The 19,491-nt window shown below is 43.9% G+C and overlaps 1 protein-coding gene across 1 annotated transcript in view; it reads right to left on the bottom strand.

Moving 5' to 3' along the window:
* CNIH3 (cornichon family AMPA receptor auxiliary protein 3) overlaps positions 1-19,491 on the bottom strand; it is a 122,232-nt gene that overhangs the window by 48,261 nt on the left and 54,480 nt on the right. Inside the window, exon 3 of the mRNA XM_058275281.2 lies at positions 5,540-5,587. Within this exon, the coding sequence (XP_058131264.1) occupies positions 5,540-5,587 (48 nt within the window). The remainder of the gene's footprint in view (positions 1-5,539; positions 5,588-19,491) is intronic.

The following is a 19,491-nucleotide window of genomic DNA, read 5'->3' as shown; positions in this document are numbered from 1 at the left end:
CCAAAGCGACATGAGTCTTTCTCTGGATTCTTATATATAAATGACTTTAGAAACCTCCTCAAGTCAAAGAAGTTGAGACAGAGCTTTGTAAATTTTTAGAGTCAGCAGAACGGCTACACTGTGACAAAGAAGAAAATCACTCTTTAAAAAAAAATTACGTTATTTTTTAAAACCTTAGAAAGAACCAAGAGCATATTTGAAAAGGTTCTAGGACAAATCCCTTTTTATAAAAACTGAAGTTTGTGTGTGTGTGTGTGTATGCGCGCACATATATATATACACATTTTTTTTTCTTTCTGCAGTTGTGTATAGAGTGCTACTTTTGTGAAGACCAAAGAAAGCATGTTGTTTTGGATTCAGAGCTCATCTCACTAGAGATGTAAGCTTCTATATTAATGTCCTAAAAAATATTTTCACCCACATTAAAAAAAAAACATGTTCTCCCTTACGAAAGTGACACCTGCTTCCTGTATCAGTTAGAGATTGCCATAACAATGCTGCATAACAAATCACTCCAAAATTCAGGGGCTGAAAACAATTTCGGCTTGTACATGCATCTGCAGGTTGGCTGGGGGTCCCCTGACCTGGTGGGCTTGGCTCTGAGCTGCAGGTGGGCTCAGGTCTGCCCCTCTTGCCTCTCGTCCTCCTTGGGGCACTGGGTTAGCCTTGGCCTTCTCAGAAGTGCAGGAGGGAGGGTGGAGACACCCAATGACTATTCAGGCCCACTTGGACTTCTGCCCACCTTCTGCTGGACAAACCCAGGCCCGGGCCTGAGCCCCTCAGTGAGGAGGCGAAATACTCTCTGCCTCCAGTGGGCGGCCCTGCAAGCCCTTTGGCAGGGGTCACGGACGCAGGAGGGCCAGCTTCTTGGGTGTGGACCCTGGGCAGTAGCACAGGGCCCCTTGCTCAGAAGGGCCCCATTATGGGTTGGATGGTGTCCCCCAAAAAGATGTGTCCAAGCCCTAACCCCTGGCAGCATTAACGCGATTCTATTTGGAAATGGGCTCTCTGATGACGTTAATGGTTACGATGATGCTTGACTGGTTTAGATGGCCCCCATCTAATCGCAGTGGGGGCCTCATCAGAAGAACACACGGGCAAGCTGGACACCGGCTTGGGGAGGAGACAGACGTGCGACAGGGGCCGAGGCCGAGCTACGCCACGACTGGTGGCAAGCCACTGCTGGAACCCAGAGCCCTCAAGGGGACACGGCCTGCCAACACCCGGCTCAGACCTGCAGCCCACAGGACCGGGAGACAGCGCATTTCTATGTTGGAAGCCGCCCAGCCTGCGGTACTTGGTTACTCCAGGAAACTGAGGCTCCAAGCCTGGGTTAATGCTCTGCTGTCAACACCCCAAAATGCTTAATTTTTTAACAAGGGGCCATGATTTTCATGCCTTCACCAGGGCCTGTGATCATCTATATAGCGAAACTCAGCCTGCAAAAACGTCGTGTCAGTTTCCCAGTTCCTCCAGCCCCTGCTGGCAAAACCACATCGTGCAATTTCTGCAACAGATTCAGGTTGCACGGGTTCAGGTTATACCATGACTCCTCCCCTAAAACAGAGCTCCGGCTCTGAGAAGCACACAGGGGCGAGGGCACAGGTAGCCATGTGCTCTCTGCTTTCTCTTCTTTCCCACCCCTCCCACCAGCCTGGTGATACCTCCACAGTGAACTGAACTCCTTCCTCCCCAACTGCCCCCACTCCACACCCCAGTATAGGATAGACAGAGTGAAAATTATCCATCCACTCGAGCTTTCTTCGTGCATAAGTATCTCGAAACCGGTAGTGGGTTTGCACCTACTCTGGGGAAAACAGGGACACTGAACTGGAGAACCACAGATGTGCAGAGCCAGAAGGGGCATCCCCACGAAGTCCTCCTCACTCGTGCAGGCTCCATCCATCTCAGAACCTGACCTGAGAGCCGTGAGCCCTTCCTAGCCCCGGCACAGCCACCCAAGGCGTGAGCACTGCCGCTTGTCAAGGAAGTTTCTCTTTGTTTTCGTTCCAGTCTCTGGGGCTCTCGCCTAAGCTCATTTCCTCAGAATGTCCCTGGAAACTGGAAGAGGCGACAGGCTCTCTGACTAACCTCCAAAGGAGCACACGAGCAGCCGATAAACCGACCTCTGCGTCCCCTGGTACTTCCCGCTCCCAAGTCTGCACTTCATGGCCCATCAGAGCCTACGACAGGGCATCCCAGAACCAAGTGGCTCTTGCCATGAAAAATGAATCATAAGCTCATGTCGACACAAGAATCCTGCAGTTCAGACAATTACCCAAAGAACACATTTTCTGATAATTACAGAGCTAAAAATGGATCCACTTTGAAAATCCCTTCCTTTCTCCAGAGAAAGCTGAGGAGGTGGTTTAACAACAATCAGCTGCTGAGACGCATCACATTCCGGGGTGTTTAGGAGACTAGTTCCAAGAAATTTCTTGGAAGGTACAGTTCCCAGAAGGTGCTGATGCTAACTAGACCCATTCACCCTCCCCGCCATCCCCAACACATGCAGAGCAGGGACCTGAACTCAGAGGCCCACTGAGAGCCAGACGGCAGGAGGCCCAGGCCCGTTCCCCACCAGGGAGCTGCTCAACCATGGACTGGCACCTGCCTAAGAAAACGGAGGCGGGGAGAGGGGGGGCTGGAAGGGGCTGCCAGTCGAGGATTACCTCGGCCGATGCAGCACCAAGGATGTTATAAGGGGTTTTAGGCAGGAGCTAAGAATCAAGATGAGGATAATGTATTGAGCACTTCGAAGCAGGTGCATGCCCGTTATCTCATTTAACTCTCACAACAACACCGGAGGCCTGTTATTATTACTCTCGCCCCACTCCCCACCCCCGCCCTAGTATCATATAGTGGCAGACAAAGCTGTGGGCTCCACAGAGCATATGACAGAGGCAGAATTTGGAAGCAGGAGCCTGCACACATCCCATCGCCCTATATCGCCTCTCAAGGTGAAGGAACCAGTACTGGCTGCGATAAGCTACGAGTAAGGTTAAAATACAGGCTACGAATAGGGAAGGAAACATAAACAAAAGGAAAGAAGGGATGGAAGAAAGGGTAGGCTAGAGACACTCTGTGTCAATAATGAATACATACAGAGTTAAAATCTCTGTTCAAATACAAATCTTACGTACGTAGCAAACATAGTAAAATAAATAAATGTTGTGCTATGTCATGCACGCTATGGGAATAAAGAAATGAAAGGAGTATTGACGATCCCAGGGATCCTGATGAGAAGGATTTCAATTATATAAGTGCCAAAGGTTAGGCCCGTTCATTCATCCATTCAATCAGTATTTACTAGGTACCATCAATGCTGCACACTGCTCTACGTTCTATGCCACTGGATATGATAGAACAGAACAAAGTTGTTGTCCTTCCAGAACACAAATTCTAGTGAGAGGACACAGACCCACAAGCCCAGTACCTAAATGTGTCTGTGAGAACACAGAGAGTTTCCAAATGAAGCTAAACAGGCAAGGTACAGCAAGAGCTCAATGGGCAGACAATTAAAAGAGCCGACCACTTGAAATTACCTTTAGAAAGAAATCATGCTGGCATCAATGAAAATGACTTAACCGGGGCACACTAGGACAGAGGAGAAGAGCTGTAGAGCTAAGTGTCAAAGGACAGATAGACCTGCTTGCAGAGGACTAGCGCACAAAGAAACGCAGCTGCAGGCACCTGGTTTGTTTCTGCCTGAGTTGGCCAAGGGGTGACTAGCAGCTCCACGGCGGAGCTAGAAAACCATTAGGCTGTGGAGTGTGTGCTTGCACACCTCGGTCACAACACCCAAAAGTCTGCGAGTCAGTGTTTCCATGTCCTTTATGTCTCTGTTAAGCTTTCCTCCCTGGTATTATATTTCCCACTACAAAGAAGAGCAATTGCCTTTAACTTTGCAGAAGCAGCATGGGAGGACAGGAGCAGGGCTAAATGAAAAGAACAAAAACACGGGAAAAGGTGCATTTACTGGAGTAAAATGCCTCGGTCTGCTGTTTACAGAAACACATGCAAACCATATGCAAACGTGCAAGTGGGAATGCTAATTCTTGCCTCACCAGCTTACTTTCTCGTCCCCGGCCTTGGCCTTGGGAAGGCCCAGGGCTGTAAGGCTGTGCGCAGGAGGGCCCTGGCAGTGGCAGCCGGACGCCGTTACCTGTCTCCTGCCCAGGTCAACAGTCAGGGACACTGAGGGCCGAGCAAGAGTATAACGTGATGGACATGGGCTATCACTGTGCCGGAGAACCTGGGATGGCACTTTTGGGATGGTCAAGGGAAAAAAAGGCAATCTGGAGTTTGAAAGACAAAGCTTTGACTTAGTCTTTATCCAATTCTATCCCACAAACCAGACACTGTGGAGCAGGTTGTTGGTGTCCAAGTTATCACCTGAGAAAATAAGTCACAAATTCAAACCCTTCAATCTAAATGTTATGTAATTTTCATAGCCATTCCTTGTCCCTTGGATCACTAGTATTTTCATATACAGTGCAATCTGAGCATACTACCCTGCTGTGAAATACAAGATGTGGGATTCTAACATACAGAGTTCCTTAGAAAACATTACAGGAACAGTAGGGAGCTAGAAAAATAACTGGCTGCTTGGTTTTAAGCACCCTCTTCAAATGAAAGCTATCACAATCAAAATACAGAAAAACATCAAGCATTTGCAATTGCCCCCTTCTCCCGATGTCGACACAGCACGTGGTTCCTCTCCTTTTCACAGAAGACTCAAGATCTCTTGGGCAGATCGATGGCTTTCACGGGCCTGCAGCCCATCGCCCTGGAAGAGGTCGGGGTGGCGACAGGCCGACAGATATGGACACTGCGTATTTTACTTGCCAGCTGCTCTTCTCTGCCCTTTGCTCCAAAGAGCCCCCATCCTGACTAGAAAGGACAGACTGGTCTCTGCCACAGAGTTGTGCTAAAGGCCGAGCTCGAGCTGCCACTGGCACCACATAAGTACACATCCCACTTCGTCCTCCTGAGTTGGGGGCAGCTGTGCCCTGCTACTCACCCGTTCAGAGCAGCTCTCTGAACAGCTCGGCTCCCCCTTTAGTAGCAGCTTCCCCACCCGCCCCTCCGACACTGGCAGTGAGGCTGCCAGTCGATTTGCAAAGCCCAGTGGCAGGCTGAACCCTCCAAGGAAACCCGGCATCCAGCCAAGAAGTTCCCTAGGTGGGGAGGGAGCATTCCCGAGCCCAGCACTGGTGGAACAAAGCGAGGGAGGCAGTGGCCGCTCAAAGGCCATCCATCGCCACGCAAAGGTAACAGGCCTCTAAACCTAACCAGGGGGCACTTGCAAATGCCCCCGCTGCCCAGGCACTTTGACTGACGATCACCCCCTCATCATTGCCTCCGCTCCTCTCTGTCTCTAGAAGTTTCCAAAGACTGAGATTGCTCCCACTTCCCCCTCCTCTGCCTTCCTGGGCAGCCAGGATGGAGCAGGCAGCAAGTGTCCCCAGCCGCTCCGCTGGGTGTCCACCCCTTGCCATGGCTCGTCCGTCCCCCGCCATGGAGCTCCTGCACTGACCTTGCGCAGAAGGAAGCAGATGCGCTCGATGTTCCTCAGGCGCTCCCTCTGTCAAGGGTGCACAAGAAAGAAAGGAGGAGAGAGGTTAGGATTCTGCTGGAAGAGCCTGCGGAGCCCCCCTCCTGTCAGCCCAAGAGGCAGCACCCCCCAGCAGGGACCTCCCGGCCACACACCAGCACGCTCCTGCCCAGCAGCTTACTGAACCATTTCTGGCTCTTTTCCCTCCACTTGCAGCCTGCTAAAAGTTTCTGTGCCTTTGTCTACAGGCAAATCCTCGTTGGCCTCCTTGTGTAAGAGGGAGAAGGTTCAGAACTGGCACCACATGTTCACTGAAGTGCCTCAAGTCCCCCAGGAGGACGTCCCATGTGGCTCCAGGTGCCCTTAGATGCTTGGCATGTTCTCCGCCTCTTCTCTTCATTTTTCCCAAGAGAGTATATTTGGAGGAAGCAACCTCCCCCTAAATTAGACACCGACACTCTAACGCAGGCTAAGGAAGACTTTTCAGTAAGTCAGAGTCCATCTCTGGAGTCTGGCTCACTAAGAGAAGAGGCCCAGGGCTGGGCAGGTGACAGACACACATCACCAGCTGAACTGTGTGTCTCCTTTTCCTGCAGTAACTTTCACCATTTCTGAAGCCGCACTGAACACAGCTGCGGTATCTCCCAGCACTTCATTATCGAGGCAAATTGGTTGCCATAGATTTACTCGTAATGAGATTTCCCCTGAATCTGGAGAGGACAGCTGGCTAAGACACTTCAATTTGCCTGAATCATAAATATAACGGTTCCCGTGCACCCATTAGGTCCAGAGGAAACAGCCCATGTCAGGACAAATTAGTGTCAGGCTGCATAGTCCTCAACCCAAGGGCACATGCACACACACACACACACACAGCTGGGCATCCCAAAGAAGGGTAACCGAAAGCCCTGGGAGATACCAAGCGTGAAGAAGGGCGGTGCAGGGCACAAGCCAGCTCCTTTCCCTCTAGACCACATCGCCTGGGTGACATCTTTCATTACTTTCAAGTGCTACTGCATGCCACAGGGAAAGGAGTAGCATGAGAAACCAGGGGAAGACAGAGCATTTCTCCTCCTTTCCTCCCCTGGAAAGGAGTTCACCTAGAAGGTCCAATGATATTTAGTGTTCTGGGGATCTTAAATCCAAAGAACCAGTGGGCCTTCCTTGCATTCATTTAGGAACACACCTCACCCATCAGCAATTGTTGGAAATGCAAGCACTTCCAGAACCCATGTTGCCAACCAGTGAAGTAGCTTCTTCAAGCCACCACCTGAAATACTGCTTTTCAGAGGACCAGAGAGTTTGAAGATGAGTTAAATGAGGCATCCAAATCATCTAATTTCCTGCCAGGAAATACCATCATATGAATTGGGAAAATGTCTAATTCTCTTCCATTTAGGATTTTCATGTTTTTTCCCCTTAAATCCCAGGGGAGAGCCCTTCCCCAGGGGACATCTAGGGGGTTAAGTCTTTCATGAGATATCCAAGATTCAGAAGGCCAAATTCCTTAATTAATTCTTTAATTCAGAGAGTGGTATAATAAAACAATGTTGAGATCCAGCTTCTATGCTACACAACTTCACCCTTTAATGTTCATTCTTTTACCAACAAATATGGACTAAGGATCTATTATGTGCAGATTCTGTTCTTGCATTGATCTTTAACAGATGCTACAGGTGCAGTTTATACTTGTCCTAATTTTCTTTCTTCTGTCCAAACTAAGGGAGTTATCATGATGGGATGGAAAGTGGATCCACAAAAATCCCTCACAGTTACACAAATCACCCGTGAGCCAGTGATTCTGGTGTAATCCAATTGAGCAGCAGGACAGATTTCTTCCTTAGCATGTACCCTGGGATCATGTGAGAAATCTCAGGATGCTCTAAGTGAGCTGCTTTCTTATTTGCACCAACTGGGATGAAGGTGTTTTCTTCTGCTATGCTGCCAAAAGCAGATACTATAAAATGGATTGGCTCTTAATAGTGGGAATTTATTAGCTTACAAGCTTACAGTTTTGAAGCTGACAAAAACATCCAAAGCATCATCAGATGATGCTTTCTCCCCCAGAGACCAGCTGCTGGCAATCCTGTACTCCTCTGTCACAGGGCAAGACACATGGCAGGGTCTGCTGGGCTCTCCCTTCTCTCCCGGGTTTCACTGCTTTCAGCTTCTTGCTTCCATGCCTTTCTCTCTTTTTGACTTTCATTCTCTTATAAAGAATTCCAGTGAAAGGATTAAGACCCACCCTGGGTCACACCTTAACAGAAGTGATCTTATGGAAAGGTCCTACTTACTATAATAGGTTCATCCCCTTTAGCTTTAGGAACATGGTTTCTGGGAATTCATGTAGTTCCAAACCACCACACTCCACCCTCTGGACCCCTAAAAGCCATGTTCTTTCCATATTTAAAATATATTCATTCCATCAAAATATCCCAAAAGCTTAAGTCATTTCAGTAACAATATTAAATACAAAGTCTCATCAAAATTGGCTATAGATGTGGTTTATTCTGGGGCACAATTCCCTTCCAGTTGTGGACCTGCGAAAACTAGAGAACAAGTCATCTGCTTCCAATATACAATGGAGGGACAGTCATGGGATAAACATTCCCATTCCTATAGGGAGAAACTGGAAGGAAAACAGGTGTCACAGGCCCCAAACAATTCTAAAACCCTGCAGGCATACTCCACTAGATGTCAAGGTCTGAGAGTTACCTATAAAACATGTTTTGTCCTCAGGGCCTGAAGGATTGTCAGCCCCACTCTTTCCAAGGGCTTGTGCACTAGCCAAGCTTTCTCCGAACACTGGGGTGAAGACTACAATATCTTCAAGCAGTAGGATGAAAGCCAAACTCTGGACTCCACACTCCTCAAGCATCGGTGTGACAGCCAGCCTCTCTGCAATCCCCCAGGCACCTGAGGAACCTGGGGTAGTAACACTCTTCCTGGACAGCTGAGTAGAGGGCCTGCCTTCTCCAAGAACAGGGGCATACCGTACTTTCCACATACAGGGCTAGATCTGCTCCCCTGGCCCAAGTAAATGTCGCCTGTCCACACCTCGGCTTCCATGGTCTAGCCCTCGAAATGTTTTTTCCTTTAATTTGTCCCTTTTCTGTCCCTTTTAGTCCAAAGGGACTAAAAGAACTTGTCAGTTTCACACGTTGTGCGTAGGGGTCCAATCCATCAGACAGAATAACTTTCGGCAAATCCTACTAGATTCATTTCCAATCCTGACTTGCACTGAAATAGCTGACTGGTTCCACGTTCAGTTAAATTGTCACATGGGGCATTATTCTCTGGAGACTTGATTTCTGCAAGTGCACAATTTTCCAAACCATCAATACCTGGTTTCTTTATGCCCAAGAGTTCAGTTCTCAGTTTATTCCTTTCCTCTCACATTTTACTATAAGCTGCAAGGAGAAACCAGGAAGCACTTTCCACACTGAGTTTGATATCTCAGCTAAATATCCAAGCTCATCACTTTCAAATTCGGCCTTCCATCTGACATAAGGACTCAATTTTGCCAAATTATCTGCCATTTTAAAATTAGGGTTGTCTTTCTTTCAGTTTGCAATGACACGTTTATTATTTCTGTCTAAAGCAGGTATTCTTTTTTTTTTTTTTTTTTAGGAATTTTTAATTTCATTTTATTTCTTTGAAACACAGGTCCTACATATCTATTTTTATATATTTTATTTTACTCTTTCTCTCCCTTTTTTTTTTAAAATTATTTATTTATTTATTTATTTTTAATTACATTATGAAAAATATGAGGTCCCATTCAACCCCACCGCCCCCGCCCCCCCACTCCCCCCACAGCAACACTCTCTCCCATCATCATGACACATCCATTGCACCTGGTAAGTTCATCTCTGAGCATCACTGCACCCCATAGTCAATGGTCCACATCATAGCCCAGACTCTCTCACGTTCCATCCAGTGGGCCCTGGGGGGATCTATAATGTCCCGTAATTGTCCGTGAAGCACTATCCAGGACAACTCCACGTCCCGAAAACGCCTCCACATCTCATCTCTTCCTCCCATTCCCCACACCCAGCAGCCACCATGGCTACCGTTCCCACACCCATTCCACATTTTCTCTGTGGACATTGGATTGGTTGTGTCCATTGCACATCTATGTCAAGTGAGGGCTTAGATTCCATATGGGTACTGGATGCACTCCTCCCGCTTCCAGTTGTAGACACTCTAGGCTCCATGTTGTGGTGGTTGACCTTCTTCAACTCCATGTTAGCTGAGTGGAGTAAGTCCAATAAATCAAAGTGTAGGAGCTGAAGTCTGTTGAGGCTCTGGGCCTGGGTGTCATATTATCAGTCCAGAGATTCAAATCCCCTACATATATCTTAAACCCAGCACCGACTACAATTCCAATAAAGTAGCATGCAAGTCTTGTGAAAAGAGATCCCCTCTGAGTCCAATTCCTTCACGCAGAAACACCAGCTCCAAAGAAGGGCTATCTGTCATGGCAGTGAACCCCTTCTGCCATGACCATAGAACCCGTGGGTCTCTTTATCCCTCAAAAGAACCAATACCTGGGGTTGTATCTACCTTATCTGTCTCTTAGACTCTGTTCAGTTGTACATAGGGGTATTCCTTCTGACAACCTCCAGACTCTTTTTTAGAGACTCACAGCCTTATAATCTCATTTCTCCTTTCCATTTCCCCCTTACATTAGGTCAAACAGCTTCCCGAAGTCATGTCATTATATGTAGACAGGTATATTCTGCTGTTCTGCATTGAATCTTTAATTCAAGGTCATTTTCTAGTTGCTTCTTCAGCTGGTATGTGGTAGTGATCCCTCGGTGCCAGGGAGGCTCATCCCCGGGTGTCATGTCCCACGCTGGGGGGAATGCATCGCATCTACACGCTGAGTTTGGCTGTGAGAGTGGCCACATTTGAGTAGCATGCAGGCTGTCAGGAGGAAACCCCCAGGCACAATGCTACTCTAGGCCTTGTTCTTATTGCAGGTGTATAGGCTCAAAAGTGTAACCATTAGTATCACGAGCCCACTGTTGGGCCCTCCTTCCTTCCTGGTTCTTGCCATTGCACCTGGAGGATTGCCGCTTAAAGCAGGTATTCTTAACCTTTTTTGTTCCACAGACCCCTTTGCCAGTCAGGTAAAAACCACAGACCTCTTACTAAGTCCACACTACAATATGTATTATTTAATAAATACATCATACCTGCACTAACACATACCCAAAAGAATGTTTTTTTAAATTTAAGTTCAACCTCATGAATCCCTTATTAAGAACCCCTGGTCTAAGGACTCATTAGAAGCATCATTAGCATTTGTGGCCATGTGAGATTATTTTATGAATACCAATAAGAGAAAATTACGTTTGTAAACCAATCTATCCCTCTGTGTGTGATACCCTTTGACTGCTACGGGGCCTTTTATCAGACTACATTAGTGAGGTATGACTTAAATTGAGTCCCCTTCTCCTCACTGGGTTTGATATAAATGGACTCACAAAGACAGACAGAGGAAAAAAGAAATTGGCATATTTGATTTCATAACATGAGAGAAAGGACTACTTAAGCATGAAGCCCCCACGAGCGTGGGCCCACGGAGCAGCTCAAGAGGAGACTTGCCCTGCTGTCTGCCTGACAGCTCACAGCTGAACCTGGGAAGACAGCAGAATTTGAAAGTGATGAGCTTGTCTTCTTCCTATTCTTCCCCCTTCCCTTCCCCTTCTTCTTTTTTCTTTTATTTATTTTCCTTTTTTAGTTTCTTTCCCTTTCTTTTCTCCTTTTTTCTTTCTTCCATTTCCTCTTTTTTCTTCATGTCACTGTTCTCTTCCTGTTTTTCTTGTTTTTTTTATTTTTTCCATTCTTTTTTTTTCTGTTAAACATGGGTAATTCTAAAGATTTAGAATAAGTGGAACCAATTTCAAAGGAGAGCCTTAATACAAAACCAACAAAAATAAAACCCTAGGCAAGAGCCTTAACACAAAACCAACAAAAACAAAACCTTAGGCAAGAGAGAGAAACTGACAAACAGAATAGCCCATCAAGATAAACAGATGCCTAAGCATCAGCAAAAAATATTACAAGACATACTAAGAAACAGGAAGATTTGGCCCAGTCAAATGAAAAAACAAAAAAGCAGAAGGAGATGCAAAATGTGGAACAACTAATCAAAATATCCACACAGTATTCTAAATCCTAAATCAATTCAAAACAATGAAAGAAGAGATAAAAGATATTAAGAAAACACTGGGTGAGCATAAAGAAGAAACTGTAAATTTATGTAAAAAATAACAGAACTTAATAGTAATGAAATGTCCAACAGAAGAAATTATAAATACACTAGACACACAACAGCAGATTTGAATAGGCAGAGGAAGAACTAGCAAAGTGGAAGATAGGACATAAGAAATTGCACAGACAGTAGAACTGAAAACAAAAAAATGGAAAAAATTCAGCAGAGACTCAGGGAATTGAATGATAGCATGAAGCACACAAACATATGCATTATGGGTGTCCCAGAGGGAGGAGAGTAAAGGGGCAAAAGGAATGTTCAAGGAAATAATGGTTGAAAATTTCCCAATTCTTATGAGGGACATGAATGTACATGTCCAGAAATTGCAGCATACTACAAACAGAACAAGTCCTAGCAAACCTACTCTGAGACATATACTAATCAGATTGTCAAATGCCAAAGATAAATAGAGAATCTTGAAGTCAGGAAGAGTAAAGAAATCCATCACATATAAGGGATGGTCATTATGATTAAGTGCTGATTTATCATCTGAAACCACAGAGGTGAGAAGGCAATAGTTAAATATACTTAAGGTGCCAAAAGAGAAAAACTGCCAGCCAAGAATTCTGTATCCAGCAAAATTGTCCTTAAAAAATTAGGGAGAGGGGAGCGGATGTGACTGAAGCTGTTGAGCGCCTGCTTCCCACATGAGAGGTCCCAGGTTTGGTCCTCCATGCCTCCTAAAAATAACAAAACCAAACAGTAAACAAGCAAATGAAAAAATCAACTCAGGGGAGCCCATGTGGCTCAGTGGTTGAAGACCAGTCCCCCACATACGAGGTCCCAGGTTCCATCCCCAGCCCTTGGGCCTCAAAAAAAAAAAGAGAGAGATAACATATTCACAGATGAAGAGAAATTGAGAGATTTTATCAACAAGAGTCCTGCCCTTCAAAAAATCCTAAACAGAGTTCTGCAGGTTGAAAGGAAAAGACAGGAAAGAGAGGTATGGAGGAGAGTGTAGAAAGGAAGATTATTAGTAAGAATAACTAAAAGGGCAATAAAAGAAATAAAAATAATACATGAAATGTATAAACCTAAAGAAAAAATGGCTGAAGTAAGTACTGCCTTTACCATAATAGCATTGACTGTTAATGGATTAAACTCCCCAATTAAGAGACACAGATGGCAGAATGGATAAAAAATATAACCCATCTATATTCTGTCTATAAGAGACTCACCTGAGACCCAAGGATACAAACAGTTTGCAAGTGAAAGACTGGAAAACTATTTTCCATGCAAACAGTAACCAGGAAAAAAAAGGCTGGGGTATTATACTAGCATCAAACAAAATAGACTTTAAAAGCAAAACTGTTGTAAAAGATAAAGACACTATATACTAATAAAAGCGGCAATCTACCAAGAAGAAAGAACAATCATGAATATTTATGCACCTAACCAGGCTGCCCCAAATACATAAGGCAAACACTGGTAAAACTGAGAGGAGGAACAGGCCCTTCTACAAACATGTGGGGTACTTGAATACTCCACTCTCAGCAACAGACAGAAGATCTAGAGAGAGGATCAATAAAGAAACAGAGATCTTGAATACTATGTTAAATGAAGTAGACCTAACAGACATGTATAGAGCACTACACCCACAAAACAGCAGGAATCATTCTCCAGTTAGGTCACATGTTAGGTCACAGAACAAGTCTCCACAAATTTAGAAAGACTGAAATTGTACAAAGCGCTTGTGGCAGTTTGAGATTATTTATGAACCCCCAAAAAGATAAGGATTATATTTGTAAACTGGTTTGTTCCTCTGGGCGTAATAACCTTTGATTGTATTAAATTCAAAGGTTTTATGTTTACTTGATTAAATCAACATTAGGGCTATGATTTGACCACGTCATTGGGGCACCTTAAGGTTGAGTTCCCGCCCCCTCGGTGGGCGACATATACAGACACTCATACAGAAGAAGAGATGCAGGAAGAGAGCGCGCCATAGACATGGCAGAGGAGAGAACTTTGATACTGGGGCCCCAGTGAGAGCAACGAGCCATTCGCCTGATAGTTTGTAGTGCTGAGAAAGCCCAGAAAGAAACAAACCCTGTGCCAGCCTGGTGCTGAGAGAGACGAATCCTCCCTCTTGCTTCAACATGTGACAACAGGCTTTGGGTAAGAAAACACCTCTTATGGTACCCTGAGTACAAGGTCTTTAGGACCTTGTAACTGTAAGCTTTTACCACAAATAAATACCCTTTATAAAAGCCAGCAGATTTCTGGTACTTTGCAACAGCACCCCTCTGGCTGACTAATACAACACTTTCTCCAACCACAATGGAATGAAACTGGAAATGAATATTAAGCAGAGAATTAGAAAATTCATGAATACATGGACGTTAACCAACACAACCTTAAACAATCAGTGGGTCAAGGAGGAAATTGCAAGAGAAATCAGTAAATGTCTCTAAGCAAAGAAAAATGAGAACAGAACAGAACAAAACTTAAGGGATGCAGCAAAAGCAGTGCTGACAGGGAAAATTATATCCCAAAATGCCTACGTTAAAAAAGAAGAATGCTAAAAATCAAAGACTTACTGCATAATAGGAGGAACTAGAAAAAACAGCAAACTAATCCCAAAGCAAGCAGAAAGAAAGAAATAACAAAGATTAGAGCAGAAATAAATGAAATTGAGGACAGAAAAACATTAGCCCAAATTAACAAAACCAAAAGCTGGTTTTTGAGAATATTAATAAAATTGAGCAAGCCTTAGCTAGACTAACAAAGAAAAAAGAAAGAAAGTACAAATAAATAAGGTCCAAAATGAGAGGGGACACCACCACTGACCCCACAGAAATAGAGTATGATATGCGGATACTATGAAAAATTGTATGCCAACAAGTTGGATAACTTAGATGAAATGAATAAATTTCCAGAAACATGCCAGCTACATTGATGAAAGAAGAAATAGAAGGCCTCAACAGATCAATCACAAGTAATGAGACTGAATCAGTCATGAAAGACCTTCTGCAAAGAAAAACCCAGAACCATATGACTTCACAGGTGAATCCTGCCAGTAATTCTGCAAAGAAATAATACCAATACTGCAGAAACATTTCCAAAAAATTGAAGAGGAGGGAATAATACCTAACTCATTCTATAATACCCTACTATAATACTATACTATATGTATATTATAATACTATAATACCCTAATACCAAAGCCACATAAAGTCAGTACAAGAAAAGAAAATTAGAGACCAATCTCTCTAATGAACATAAATGTAAAAATTCTCAATAAAATACTTTCCAATCGAATCCAACAACACATCACAAGAATTATTCACCATGATCAAGTGGGTATTATCCTAGGTATGCAAGGATGGTTCAAAATAAGAAAATCAATTAAGGGCACCACATTAACAGACTGAAGAAGAAAAATTATATGATCCTCTCTATCAATGAAAAAAAATGTATTCAACAAAAGTCACCATCCTTTCTTGATTAAAAAACACTTTGAAATATAGGACTGTTAATAGAAGTAAACTTCCTCAACATGATAAAGGGCACATACGAAGAACCCACAGCTAACATCATTCTCAATAGTGAAAGGCTAAAAGATTTCCCTCTAAGATGCAGAACAAGGCAAGGATGCCCACTGTCGCCACCCTTATTCAAGACTGTATTAGAAGTTCTTGCTAGAGCACTTAGACAAGAAAAAGAAAGACAGGTTACCAGGCGATAGAAGGGGAGTAGAAATTGGTAAGCTGTTTATTAAACTGTGCAGAATTTATAATTAAGTTGATTGTAATGATTTGGAAATGGACAGAGGTGATGATGGCACAGCGTTATAAGTGCAATTAATAGTGCTAAAGTGTGAGTGTGAACATGGTTAAAAGGGTAGGTTTGGGGCCATCCATGATGCTAGAAGGAAAGCTAGAGGATATCATGTATAACTGTATAACTCAGTAAACGCAGGGGTGGCCAAGTATTGTGGTTAAGTATACAAATAGAAGGGTGTTCTTTTAGGATCTATAACAAAGGTATATCACTATTACATGGCTAATAGCAGGGTGATATATGGGGGGGGGGAGCACCTAAAGCATGCTTCTGTGTGATATAAATGTATCATAGGTACATACCATGTTGTCATAGGTATGTTTTCCAATATAGGACCACATAGTAGCTAACAAAATATTAAAATTCTAGCCTTGGTAAGTCCTGTTACTTTCTCAAATAAAATGACAAAAATCTCTGGAATATATAATCCATGCCTAATAAAAGAAAACAGGTCAATATGCCAAGCCCTCAATTTTAATGCTTGTACTTATGAATCTTATTCTAGTAAAAGTGAAACTCAGCCTAATTATAATTAATGCTTAGGCATTACCTCCTGAAAACCTCCTTGTTACTCAAATGTGGCCTCTAAGTCAAACTCTGCAAATGAACTCACTACCTTCCCCCCAACACGGGCCATAACTCCCAGAGATGAGCCTCCCTGGCACCAAAGGCTTATTACCAAGCATTACCCAAAGATATATTTGGGAAAAGACCTTGACCAAAAGGGAAAAATATTTTTAAAAACAGAGTGTTTATGGCTAAGAGATTTCAAGGTGAGTCACAGGGTTATTTCAGAGGTTAAGTTTATACAGATTCAGACAGATTTCATAACTGCCACAGTAAACAAAGCCTCAAACAAGTGATCCTGAGGGCACTAGGGACATCTGGAAACCAGATGCAAAGCACACATCTTCATGATATCAACACCCCCTCAGCAGGCCCTATTTGGAAATATATGATACTCCATTTCCCCAAAATAACATAGTTATACTCATTTATAATTCCCCTAATCATGATTCTTCTACTCCTTTTATTTGAGCCTATAATTTTCAATATACCAGTTAAATATATCTCTTGGAAGCGTAAATCTTCGGTCTGGTCATATTCCAGTTGAGCCCTGAATCCCAGCAGAGTTGCAACTAACACCTACTCTCCAGTTTTTCAGGCTTGTCCTGAACAACTAACAAAAGAATGATGAGGGGCAAGTGTCATCCCAAAAAGCAAGGAGTATCTACAACTGTAAGTAGAACAATTCCCTCCATATGCCCCATAATATCTAAGTTTCCTGTCAACCTGAAGTAGTCAGAGCAGACTTCATCCCAAATCCCTCAAGACTGGGGAATGAACAAACATAAGGGGGAGTGTAACCATGGACCAAAGTCAATTTATTGTTATTGTGATTATTATCTTGTGTTAACAGAAGAACTCGTAGCATTGATATAAAGATATTGGCTGCCAGGGGTTCAGAAAGGAGTGGGAGGGATGAATAGGTGGAATCCAGGGTATTTTTAAGGTAGTGAAATTGTTCTGTCTGATACCACAATGACAGATACATGACATCATACATTTGTCAAAGCCTATAAAACTGTACAGCACAAAGTGTAAAACATAATATAGGGAAGCAGCTGTGGCTCAATCAGTCGGGCTCCCGTCTACCATATGGGGGGCCCTGAGTTCGCGTCCTGGGGCATCTTTGTGAAGGCAGTCTCACCCACACACTGTGGAGAGCCACCGGCCTGCAAGCGCTGCAGAGTGCCGACTCAGAAAGGTGATGCAACAACAACAAAAAACAAAGGGAGCCAAGTAAAAACACAGAAGAGCCCACAGCGAATGGATACAGAGAATACAAGCAAGCCACAAGCAGGGGTGGGGGTGGGTGGGGGAATTAATTAAAAAAATACAGACACAGAAGAACACACTGCAAATGGACACAGCAGACAGACAGCAAGCAAGCCACGGGAGGGGGGGGTATAGAAAAAACATAATGTAAACTATAGGCTTCAGTTAGTAGCAATGCTTCAATATTGGCTCATCAATTGTAACAAATGTACCACACTAATGTAAGATGTTAATAATAGGGAATCTGTGGGGGTGGGGGTGGGGGGAACTCCCTGTACTTTCAGTGTAATTTTTCAATAAATCTAAAACTTCTCTAAAAATATAATTCATTATTATTAAAAATTGAAAAGGTGGTTTCCTCAAATTTAACAAATGTACCACACCAATATAAGGTGGAATCCTATATTTAATGCATGATTGATCTGTAAACCCACATTTTTTCTAATAAAAAAGAATAATCCAATAATTAAAAAGAATATGATTTTCTGGGGTATATACTGTTCCAAACAACCACAGGAAAGAAGCAGACCCCTGGTTGCTTGGCATTCCAAATGGAAGCTCTCTTTCAGACTAGAACAACTTTCTGCACCTGGTAGATATTAACCAGTCTGGTATGTGATATTGTTGCCAAACCCAAAAATATCCAGAAAAAAAATGAGATCTAGGGTGTAAACCTTTTAGGCTTGGCCAATCCAAGTTGACAAAGGTTGGTGCTAAGGGTGGCAGATGGTAAGAAATGGTATTAAAATCCATTTCAATTATAAGTTTCATAAAACAGAGTAAGTTTTCAAGTGGATCTTAGGGATTCTTTCAACTTACAACAAAATTCTGCTTTACACAGTTTACTTCCAAAGGGTTTAGCTCTATTTTATAGAATTGAGGAATTTATACCAAAGGGAATTCAGCTATTACAAAACCAAGTCCTTTAGAGAAACAACGTAGAGTAGGTGGAAAGAACACAGGCACTGGAGACAGCCAGACCTGGATTTGAATGCAGACTTCACCACTTAAGAGTTATGACTCCTTGGACCAGAGACTTAGTTTCATGGCCTATAAATTGGGTTAATTATGCCTGTCTTGCAGAGTTGTTGGAAAGATTACAGATTATGTAACATTCATAACATACAGTAAAAACTCAAGGTACAATTCCAATTAGAACCCCCTACTTTACAGATGAGGAAACCGAATGGTCCCACCAAATGGTCCACTGATAGCACCCTAAGAGCAGATCTTTGTTCATGGGACCTTAGCTAAGGGAGAATAGGCCTCTTTGCTCAGTTCCTAAGGAATGATGTACAACCCTTCCAGGTTAAGATGGCAGCATGTTAAAAGAGCCTGGGCTCTCTCTACAACTTCCTACTGAATATACCAACAAAGCTATTCAAACACAAAACCCTGCAATGGCACTCCCAACCACGGCCCAAGTAACACACACACATGAACTACACATGCTTCATCCTTACACCTGACAGTGCTGGGCTGGAATATGTTTGGAAAGGGGTCTGTCCACATGCATGATTGGTCCCTGGCTAGGGACATGGGCCTCACTGACCAGAGAACTAGGCAGCCAACGCACACCTTCACCCAACAGAAACCATGTCCTCCTCTGCCTGCATCAAGGCCCTTCTTTCTACATCCATCCAGAGGCTCCCAACTGAGGGCTTAGCAAGGACGCTCAGAAGGGCAGAAACATGGTGCCAGATGAGTGCACCAGAGCAGTGAAACGCTGGGATCAGTGCCTGCTGGGACACATGGTGTTTTACATACTGAACTTGAACAACCAGAGCAAGTCCTCAGGGGGAGCCAAGCTGACCTCAGGACCACAGAGCCTCCTAAGGCACACGGTTAATGGATTATGGGGCTAGGACACATCAACCCACCTCCAAGTCTCCACCTCAGTCCACTGAGCACAGAGGGCAGAACGGGGAGGGCCACTGTGGCAGTATGACATTTTTTTTTTTTTTAAAGATTTATTTTTTTAATTATTTAATTCCCCTCCCCTCCCCCGGTTGTCTGTTTTCTGTGTCTT

The sequence above is a fragment of the Dasypus novemcinctus genome, chromosome 13 (assembly GCF_030445035.2).
Source record: "Dasypus novemcinctus isolate mDasNov1 chromosome 13, mDasNov1.1.hap2, whole genome shotgun sequence".
NCBI classification, from domain to species: Eukaryota; Metazoa; Chordata; class Mammalia; order Cingulata; family Dasypodidae; genus Dasypus; species Dasypus novemcinctus.
This window is presented reverse-complemented; position numbering and strand designations above follow the sequence as displayed.